Source organism: Mus musculus, chromosome 2 (assembly GCF_000001635.26).
Source record: "Mus musculus strain C57BL/6J chromosome 2, GRCm38.p6 C57BL/6J".
Lineage (NCBI taxonomy): Eukaryota > Metazoa > Chordata > Mammalia > Rodentia > Muridae > Mus > Mus musculus.
Window position 1 is genome coordinate 26282718 of NC_000068.7, and position 11230 is coordinate 26293947.

At 47.9% G+C, this 11230-nt stretch overlaps 1 protein-coding gene across 13 annotated transcripts in view; it reads right to left on the bottom strand.

The window, feature by feature from the left end:
- Ccdc187 (coiled-coil domain containing 187) overlaps positions 1 to 11230 on the bottom strand; it is a 56756-nt gene that overhangs the window by 39269 nt on the left and 6257 nt on the right. For all 13 annotated transcript variants that reach the window (XR_866017.2, XR_866018.2, XR_866019.3 and 10 more), the window contains 3 exons: positions 10621 to 11126; positions 6981 to 7079; positions 5218 to 5310 (listed from right to left, as the gene is read on the bottom strand). Coding sequence is in view for 10 of the 13 variants with exons in the window: in XM_011239119.2 (XP_011237421.1) it covers positions 5218 to 5310; positions 6981 to 7079; positions 10621 to 11126 (698 nt within the window). In the remaining 3 variants the exon portion in view is untranslated. The remainder of the gene's footprint in view (positions 1 to 5217; positions 5311 to 6980; positions 7080 to 10620; positions 11127 to 11230) is intronic.

Genomic DNA, 11230 nt, shown 5'->3' on the forward strand with positions numbered 1-11230 from the left:
CAACACAACCAAGCTTCCCTTAACACTATCACATGGGGACATGTGACTTAACATGTCACATGTCCCGATGATTGTTTCAGGTTTTACTTCATAATCTCAAATTGCATCTAATGCTAACACTGACTGGCCACCTTGACAACCCCAGTTACAAAGCCCCACAAAGACAGGAGGCAGGCCTTCCACCCACTCTCACATACTCATTCCCACATGTTCACAAGGCTCGTTCTTACACACTCACAAGTCACGATGCTCAGTTCCACACAGACTCACATACACTCACAGGCTCACACAGGTTCCATCCTCTATAGAAGCCTGTGTAAAAGAACTGTGAACTGACCAGGTGTGATGGCACACACCTTTAATCCCAGCACTCTGGAGGCAGAGGCAAATGGATCTCTGAGACTTTGGGGCCAGCTTGATCTACAAAGCGAGTCCAGGACAGCCAGGACTCTGTTACGCAGAAACCCTGTCTCGAAACACAAACCAAACCAAAGAAACAAATAAGCTGTGAACTTACTGCAAACCAGATGTGGCAGAGCACAGAATGTTCATCCTGCAGAGAAAATGTGGACATTCCAGGGCATCCCATCCATCATGCCTTTGCTTCTGAATATAGTCATGTATACTTTATGCAATTCCTTCTAGAAGGCCACCATGTAGGACAAACACTCTGCCCTATCCACAGTGCACAGTAAGTTCACAGCATTCTTACACAGGCTACCACAATGCTCACACAGATTCACACATCCATGTATTTAAACACAAGCACACATTCACATGGGCTCATATGTATCCACATACTCAAAGCTCCCACACAGGCTCACGTACATTCACATAAGCTCATTTACATTAGCACACAGGCTTGCATATTCGCATGCTCACAGATGTGCCCCCTCATATAAGAGCCCACACTCAAATACACACAGGCAACCATATACAAATGCTTGGTACACTCACACGGGAGCAAACGCACGTTCATGCATAGGCTCTCACACAAACATGGTCACAGGCACAGACATACCACTGTTTCCAGTCCGCTCTGCAAAACTGAGATTACACCGTATGGTTCAAGTCACTCTACCCACACCCCTGCTTCAGGTGACACCAGGGATCATCCATGTAGACCAAGCCAGGACTTGCCCTGTGCCCTATGGGCAACACATCACAGGTAAGACTATCCAGAGCACAGACCCCTTTGGGCAGCCTACCTGAGTCAAGCCCTTCTCCTCCCTCCTCCCTCCTCCCTCCTCTAACCTGACAGTTGTTAGTTAAATAGCAATCTGCCATGGTTTAGAAATTTTAGCCATTGGGGACTGGAGAGATGGCTCAATGGTTAAGAGGCACTGGCTGCTCTTCCACAGTCCCAGCTTTGATCCCAGTACCCATGGCAGCTTACAATGCCTGTAATTGCAGTCCCCAAGAATTTGACAGTCTCTTCTGGTCTACTCAGGTACCAGGCATGCAAGAGGCTCATGGACATATATGTAGGCAGACTACCCATACACATAAAACTTAAAAATAAATATTTTTTTAATTTTAAAACATTTTGAAAAATAGTTAAGTCATGATAGTTGAAAAATATTCACCTATCCAGGTCAAAGGAAAACAAAGGCCTATGTTGCATAATCTGGAGAAACTCTGCTGGGGCGAGCTGCTCCAAGTCACCCAGTGTTCCAGGCCTTAAACTCCCTTTCCTGGGAAGAAGACGGGCATCATCCAGCCAGTCCCTCTATGGGGACAGGCTATGCTTTCTCTAGGCCTCAGCTGCTTCCTCTATTTTGTTTGTTTGGTTGGTTGGTTGATTTGTTTTCTGGGTTTTGTTTGTTTGTTTGTTTGTTTTTTAAGACAGGATTTCTGTATAGTCCTAGCTGTCCTGGAATTCACTCTGTAGACCAGTCTGGCCTCAAACTCACAGAGATCTGCCTTCCTCTGCCTCCCAAGTGCTAGGATCAAAGGTGTGGACCACCACTGCCCAGCTTGACCCTCAACTTCTTAAAACTGTAGGTTTTGATCCCATATGGGGCTGTGTAACAGAATGTGGGGCAGAAAAAAAAAAGGCAAAAGTAAAAAAAGTTTCTAAACACATAGCAAGCCAGAATCCATATAAACTCAAATGCTTTGTGAAGATGTCTATCAGTGCTCACCCATGTTACATCACAAGGATTCACATCTGCCTTAGTTCTGAACACACAACACTCACCATCATACCACACAACTCCAACACACACACCTCAAACATCTCAGCTAGACTCCAGGTCAGTGCACGTCGTGAACTGCCATGATTTCACTATCCATAAAAGTTTCCTGCTTTTATAGAGACATGCTGGTTTTGTTATATATATTTTTAAAAATCTGTTTTCCTGTGATCATGTCTGAGTATGTAAGTCTCAAATCAGTCCTCTTGACTCTACTGTGCTTGAGTGTTTGGTTTCTAAAACTGCTCTTTGAGTTACTGACTTAAATTTCACTTTAAAGAATTCTTAAGGGGCTGGAGAGATGCTCAGTGTGAAGAGCACTGGCTGCTCTCCCAGAGGACCCAGGTTCCGTTTTCAGCACCATGCCTGGTGACTCGCATGTGACCTGTAACTCCCATCAAGGAGTTACCTGCCCTTTTCCAGCTTCAGAGGCACCAGGCATATTTATGGTGCATATGCATACATGCAGGTAAAACACTCACATGTAAAATAAACTAAAAACAAAAAAAAACAAAACTGTTAAGTGGACACTGGCTAGGGATTAGGACAGAATTCCCAACAATTTCTGAAATAGCCCTAAACACACTCCTGACACATCAATTAACTCTGAAAACACTTGAGGATGCTTGTGCACCCGACAGTATCAAATATTCAGGGAAGATTTAATCCTTTATGCAAAATATGTAAATAAATTTGCACCATTAGTATGCAAATTTTTGCTTTTGTTTTAGGAGATGGTTGCATCGCTGAATGGAGACACTTTAAGACATTCCCCAGAAGAACAGGACCCTGGGCCAAGAAAGGTCAACCCTGAAGTCTCAGTTCCAGACCCAAGGCTAAGCCCAGCTGCTGTTCATGAGATACAGCTGTAGGACCAGTGCTTAGACTATTCCATCTATAAGAGAGGGTAACGTGCCAGAGACTGCTGCTTTCACAGCTCTGCAGGTGGAAACCCAAGCTGAACTCTGGAGTCTGGGGTGGGGTTTGGCTGTGCAGAGCACATCCAGGCTCAGTAGGGATGGGAAGGAGCTTCGTAAGCACTTGAGCCCTGCCCTTCGGTGATGCACTGAGCTGATCACGCTCTCTCTGCGCACCAGGCACTGGGCCAGCGCCAGGCACTGGGCCAGAGGCACCATGTAGGGAGAATGGCCCCACTGGCCTCCCTCACAGCCACCCAGGCTCCCCATTAGCCCACCAGAGGAGTCCTGGTCGATAAATGGGTCCTGATGGGCACATTTTTTTCTTCTGCTGAACAGTTTAATGGCAATTAATTTTTTTATGGGAGGATTTTTAATCTGTGGAAATGGATGGAGTCCCCAAGTGCCCTGTCAAAGCTCCAGGCCGACCTAATCTATGATAAAAAATGCAAAGTGAGGTGATATAATCTGAAATTAAATATCGGGCTTCATTTTCCTTTGGCCCGGATGGATGAATATTTTATAACTATTGTGATTTAATTTTTTGTTAACTACAGCAAATTTCTAATTCATCCAATTCCCAAGTCCTGTAGCTCTGACCCCTGAACCCAAACTCATCTCTCCTTAGCCCAGCTGTGGCTTCGTCACTGACAGAAACTAATGGTCACTACCATCAGGGTGACACGGTGACTACAATGATGAATGCTGCTGGTGGCGCGCCCTCTGACCCTGTGTCAGGCAGACGGCAGGTCATTTTTCAAGCAAGCCATTAAAACAAAACAACGGAAAGCTGCGAATGAGGGAGATGATGATGTGGAAGATGGCTGTATTGTATGCCTGTTCAGGGCACCTTCCAGAATCTTCCTGTAGTTTTGCTGTCTCTCAGTCTTGGATTCTAGAGGTGTTTGTCCTTCCTGACCTGTGCCACCTCTGGCCAGCTGGAAGACTCATGTGCACCCTCTGCTGAGCATAGTATGTGCTAGGCAAAGACTCATTACTCTAGAAGACAGAGACTGCTTGGGAGCAGGGGAGGCAGGACACTGAACAGAAATGGAGGTGAGGGGGCTGGTGAGATGGCTCAGTGGTTAAGAGCACCGACTGCTCTTCCAAAGGTCCAGAGTTCAAATCCCAGCAACCACATGGTGGCTCACAACCATCCGTAACGAACGCCCTCTTCTGGAGTGTCTGAAGACAGCTACAGTGTACTTACATATAATAAATAAATGAATCTTTAAAAAAAAAAAAAAAAAAAAAAAAAAAAAGAAATGGAGGTGAGGTTGTGCACAGAGCACATGCTACCCATGCTGATGGGCCCAGAATAGTGGCCTCATGAAGTGGGGAAACTGAGGCAGAGACATTCCAAAAGGCACCTTAAAAGTTCTCCCAGACCCTGTGTGGACTTTAGGCTCAGTCCTGCCAAACTGACCACAACCCATCTCCCTACCTGGGAAGTCTTAGTGGTATTGCTGAGGCCAGGCGGGAGCAGGAGCCTCAACAAGGGCTCAGGTACAGTCTCAGAATGTGTCTGGTGCACTAATAAGGAGCACAGGTCCAGAGCTTACCACCCATAGGGTCTCTAACTAGATCCCCTGAAAACTTGCCATAAAACAGACAGCCACATAGGCCAGGGTGGAGCACTTGCAGGCAGCTCATGGTGCCACAGAGATACAGGTATCACCAAGCATGCTTCCACCTGTAGTCCTTGATCCCAAATCAGGAAGGCATACCCTTTTCCAGGTTACCTGGGAGGGCATCAAAGCAGCAACACACCTCAGATAAGAAGAAAGGTAGGGGTACCACTTTACTCAGTCTTCCTAGCATGTCGCTGTTCTGATGAGCAATAGACTGAGAACATGAGCAGTGTGGCCAGATGGCTTTATGCCATTCCAGTCTGCAGGGGCATAAGGACAGCTCACATCACTTGGGGAGTTACAGACTTCCATTCCATGGCAAGGAACCTTCAGATCCCAGGATCCCAAGCTCCTTGTATATAGCAAAGTAGGTGGCCTCTGGTAGCCAATGTCCCCAGCATAGAATCAAGAGCAATGTGTCACCCTCACCAGCTAGACTCACAGACTCTGGGGTCTGAAGTAGCAAAGCCTCACCTCTGCCTTTGGCAGTTCTGCGAAGGATAGAAGACTTTGAGATCTCTCTTTTGCAAGAAGCATTTTTGACCTTTTTGAAGTTTGTCCTTGGAACTGAAAGAAGAAATGGAGAGAGAGGAAGGGAGGAAACCTTAATCAGACAACATTTTGCAAGTGGGCAATATATTCACCTTGACACTAGGGCCTGGGTTTACATTTTCTGAGCAAATAAATGACTGAATGAGCCAAACCCCAAGGGAATGCAAGTATAACATCATTGCCCCGGACATAGTTCCCACTAGGGAAGGAAGATGGAGACTGGAGCTAAAGGGTCCAGTCTTTGACTGACAAGCATGATGACATCACTCTGATGGGAGAGCCCCTTCAATATCCCACAGCAAGTTCAGTGGCCAACTGGGGTCGAATTGTCTGTTTGGGAGGCTGAAACAGGAAGAGCTGTATAGTAAGGTCCTCTCTAAAACAGAAAGAGGAAGAGAAGAAGAAGAAGAAGAAGAAGAAGAAGAAGAAGAAGAAGAAGAAGAAGAAGAAGAAGAAGGAGGAGGAGGAGGAGGAGGAGGAGGAGGAGGAGGAGGAGAGGAAGAGGAAGAGGAAGAGGAAGAGGAAGAGGAAGAGGAAGAGGAAGAGGAAGAAGAAGAAGAAGAAGAAGAAGAAGAAGAAGAAAAAGAGAAGTGGTGGAGAATATGGGAGGACATATTCTGTGGGACTCCAGTCATGTGACAGTCCCAGCATCATCAGATCCACAGAGACAGGAAGTCAGATAGTGGGTACTAGGCTTTCTTGCTTATCCTATCCTGCTTCCAGAGGAAGAAACAGAGAAGAAAGTGTGCCAGCCAAGAGCTGGGGACCAACGGGCCTGGGAGGGCTGTGGCTTCTGCATTCTGAACTTGACCTGTGGCCCAGTGGCCACACTTGTGGTAGAGAAAGGACGATGGGTTATCAGACAAGCTGAAAGGACAGGATCTCATGGAAGGCAGAAGAGAAGATAGGACTAAACTCAAGAAGGTTCTGTCTAGCCTGTCCATCAGCCAGCTTGGGACCCTGCCTACATCTGCCGCTGGCTCACAATCACAAGGTAGGGCATGCCCCTGTTGTCTGCTGTCCAATAGGTGTCAACTAGAGCACTGAACAGCCTTCACACCTTGCTAGGGACCTGCCTCTTACCACTTCCTCTTTCCATAAGAAACCCTCGTATTCCCAAATTGTCCAGGGTCTCCATGATCTGAGGAAATCCCAAAGTACCTGTTCTCCTATGCTTCTCCTCCCCTCCCTTGCATCTCGAAAACCTCCTGAGTCTCTAACATGCAGTCTAACCGGCAACATGTGAGCCCAAAGTCCTACATGGATAAGACTCCTGCCGTCTCTCCATGCCCCTTTATTGATGACCAGAAGAGGGAGCAAAACCAAAGCTGTCAAGATCTAAAAGTCTTCGCCTCTCCACCCATCATTCAGCATCCTCGGGGGCCAGTCAAGGGTAACTTGAGTGTTGCCCTCCATCTACAAAGTGGAACAAGCCTCAGGTCTGGCAGGGATCTAGAGGTGTGGGTTCAGAACAGGGCTAGCATACAAGGATGTGGGAAGGGCCTGAGCCTGGCCTTCTCTACAGACGACGTCTCTGCTAGGAGACAGCCCTGCTTTACACTCCTACTTTGATTCCTTCTCTTGGGAGGCAGAGCATAAGAACCCAGACTCCTAGGAAATCCCTTCATGACCCCTTCCTAGCCAGGGTCCTTATTAGAATCAGGGTCCAACCCAGAGCCACTCACCTGAAGTATGATGCTGGGGAACCTTTGAGAGCTCCCGTCTCAAGCTGAGAGATGCCCTGTCTTTGCCCCTATGCTCAGCTGTACGAAGAACGCCTGATCCTGGAGACGAATCAAAAGAGACGAACGCATAGTGAAATGATTTCCAGAAGGGAGTTTCAGTTTAGAGCCCCTGGAAGCCTTCAAACTATTCTTCCACTCAATACCTCAAGCCAGAAAACACATCCCTCAAGGCCATCTGAACACATACCATTGTGATTTAAAAGTCGCACATCATTCTTATCAAACCCAGCACAAACATCTTGCTCTGGAAGCTTGCTCAGGCCAACTATGAGCAAAGACATCTCACGGGTACACTTTCTTCTTTGTATACAGTCTAGGATCCAGGCCCAGGGAATGATGCCACTCACAGTGGGCATCTGATTAATATAATTAAGATAATCCTAGGGCCAACAAGATGGCTCAGCAGGTAAAACCTCTTGGTGACCTAAATTCAATCCCTGGAACCCACATAAAGATGAAAGGAGAGAACCAATGTTACAAAGTTGCCCTCTGACATCCACTTGCAGACTCTGCATCTCATCAAACTGACAAGTGAGATTAGCCATCCCATAAGGTGACTTTGGCATAAGTCCAGAAGACCAGATTACTGACAGCAATGCAGACGGTAGAACCTGCACGCTTGAGGATTTAGGCTCTGCAAGGAGTTGGACTCGAGGCCTCATGTACTGCATGGTAGCAGAGAACTCTGCATTTTGTCTGCATTCGGAAACTGTGTACGAGACTGAGTTTAAGGTGGTAGCTTATTCAATTTCACAGAAGAAATTCCAAGGCAACCCAGTGTTCAGGGTGCAGCGTGGGTATGGCTGGCTTTTTGGTCAGTGAAAATCAGAAGCAAGAAACAGGATTTGTAAAGTCTTCAGTTTGGCCAGAAAAGAGCCTACGTAAAGTTGGAGCTGAGGGTGATCTGGACAAAGATTCACTTCAGAATAGAGCTGCTGGGTCACCCTGCTTGCAGAAGGACACCTACAAAGCTGTTTCCACAGATTTACCTCATTGTCCTCAGGTGTCCAGGCACTCAAAGGACACTGCAGCCAGCCAAAGTCCAAGTGGGCCCACTCACTGCTAAGCAGACCTCAGCACTGTCCACATGATGCGGATTTTTACGGCATATAGAACACAGAGATAATGAGCTTGTGGAGGCTCTTGCTGAGATTTCAAAAGAGAGCCTTGGGGGTCAAGATCCCCCCATATTGATTTCCCTTGGAAGGACAGAGCCTGAAGCTCTGAAGGCGAAGTATAGCTGCAAGCTGACCCCGGGAAGTTAGAGACTCCAGAGCAGCAGACTTGCTGAGGAAAGCCTGTCAGAAAGTACAGCCAACCCAGGGTAGACAACATGGGCTACAGCATGGGAGGATTAGGGCTGGGCTTTCGCAAGCCCTTGGACGCTCATGTCATGTTCCCATGCACCCCAAATGCTGGTCATACGCCTACACGATAACAGGGGCTGGGCACATGGCTCGGTGGTTTGCATATTTGCATATTTGCTGTTCTTGCAGAAGATACTGGTTTGATTCCCAGCACCCACACCAGGCAGCTCACGTTGCCTTTAACTCCAGCTACAGAGGCTCTAAAGCCCTCTTCTGGCTTCCAAGAGCACCAGACACACATGTGGTGCACATTCAAATGTACAGGCATACATTAAAAAGTATTGCCGGGCACGGTGGCGCACGCCTTTAGTCCCAGCACTCAGAAGGCAGATGCAGGCAGATTTCTGAGTTTGAGGCCAGCCTGGTCTACAGAGTGAGTTCCAGGACAGCCAGGGCTACAGAGAGAAACCCTGTCTCGGAAAAAAAAACAACAACAACAACAACAACAAAAGTATTAAGCTATAGGATATAATGATTTCCCTGATGGTTTCAGTCTCCATTTGGACTAATACTTCCTTGATGTTTCTCTGTTCTCTTTTGAAATGAGCATGTTTGGCCCTTAACATTGTATCTTGGAAAAACGAATCATTTTGCCTTGCATCTCTGAGGAGAGCTTGACTGGATCTTTTAGCAATTCCAAAGTTCTTTGAGCTTCTTGGAGATGGGCTAAGTGGATTTTTGCACCAAGACAAGCATTCGGTGTGCGGGGCAGAATGGTATGGTTTTGACATTAAAAGGTCTCAACGGCTCCTGTGTTGAGGGCTTGATCCCAGATGGTGACCCAACATGAGGTGACCAGATGCTAATTCTAGGAATGAGTGAAGCTGCTGATAGGTTTCTAGCTGAATGGGCGAGGGGAGCCCGATAAGAGGAAGGTAACCCTTACCATCTCTCTCTGCTTCCTGTTCACTGTGTGGTGTGTAGGTTGGCTCTGCCGTGCCCTGACACCATGAAGCCTGGCCTTACTGCAGGCCCAGAGTCAATGGAGCCAAGTGAGAACACTCCGATACAGGAGCCAAAGAAAATCCTTCCTCTTGTAGGTTATTTCTCTCGGCTATTTTGTAATGGTGTAACTAACACAGGGACAAAGCTCAGAGAACTGGCCAGGACAATGTGCTGGGAAAGGCTCCCGGCAGTTAGTGATGATGCTAGTGATGGAGTCATCACTCCTCCTCCGTACTTATCTGCACTTTCCAAAAGATGTTCTCCTTTGAAGAGAGCCACAGAACAAATCCCATGGGATCCCATTTCTATGAGGTGCCCGGAGTCATCAAACCCATAGGGACAGGAAGTAGAAGATGGTGCCAGAGACTGGGGAGGGTTAAGGTGAAGGATGGTACTTTTGGAGAAGGATGGTAGTAATGGCTTCATGACAAGGACTGGCTGCCTGAACTGAACAGAACATTTTTAAAATGGTAGAGATGGGGGCTGGCGAGATGGCTCAGCAGGTAAAGGGGCTTGCTGCCAAGGCTCATGTCTTGAGATTGATCCCTAGGACCTACATGGTGGAAGGAGAGAACCTGATTCCTGCAAGCTGTCCTCTGATCCCCACAATTAGGCTGTTGTGGGATATGGGCATATATATGGGCAATGCTCCCCACATACAGACACGTATATGCACAAATAGATAAACAGGACGCATTTTAAACAGTAGAGGTGACTAATTTTATGTTATGTGTTTTACCACGGCTTTTAAAGAGAAGCCGCTGCCTTACAGATCCTTTCCTCCTTAGAAAATGCCTAGGCAGCCACCTAGCTTTCAGCGTCTCTAATGGGCAACTCTTCAGGTATTTGTTTAACTGACATCCACCTTCCCCACTCCAGAAAATACAGCCTATCTTGCTTGTGGATGGCAGGCAGGCCTTCTAAATCCCACACTGGCCGTACTCTCTACACCTGACAGTGTCCAGGCATGCTTAAATGGCCACTAAGGCTTCAGGGACAAACAAAAAGTTTGTCCCTTTTACGACTCCACAGGCTCTCTGGGTCTCTGTCTTCCAAGGCTCCATCCCTCTCATCTCACGGTATCATTTGACACCACGATAAAGTGATAAAGCATCTTCACCCTAAATTCAGCTCAGAAGCCCCACCCCAAGCTACACTGTTCTCCCGATCCTCAAGCCCTTTGGGGACCTTATGCACATAACCTTACGACTTGCCCTCCACTTTTCCCTTAACTATGGCCACACCAGCTGGGCATATCGGCCACTGACCTGGGAAAGCAGGCACTGGAAGCGCATTTGTCACCTTGGGGGTCTTCCGCCATAGCATCGTCGAGGTTTTGTAGAGGCACGAGGCACTAGAGGGGGCAGAGGTGCCCAGGGAGGCACAGCTAGCCTGCCACTGTGCCTGGGCTCGGATCTTGTCCCTCAACTGCTCCAGACGAGGGTCACTCTTCCTGGGCTGGCGCTGGGGTCCCAGTATCAGGGGTGGCCTTTCCTTCCAGGGCCCATGAGAAAGTGTGCATGATTCATGCCCCCCTGAGGAGCCAGACATTCTGCCGGATGACACCGAGCTGTCCACGTCCTTAGTGTCCAAGCATGGAGACCACATGGGCAGGCTGCAGCCCTTCATGTAGGGGCTTGGATCCTTGATATTGCCAGACCAGGCCACATAGGGAACTGTTTGAGGTGGACTCAACTGCTGGGAGAGAACAGGCCACCTCAGTGTTGTGGCCAGAAGGCTGTCCTTGGCTGCATGTGGATGGAACACTTCATCCCTTGGAGAGAGGGACAACACAGCCTGTCAGAGCTCAGTATCTCATATGAATGGTGTCCTATAATCCCCAACACCCCTTTCTCCCTGTTTCTACCTCACAGCCTA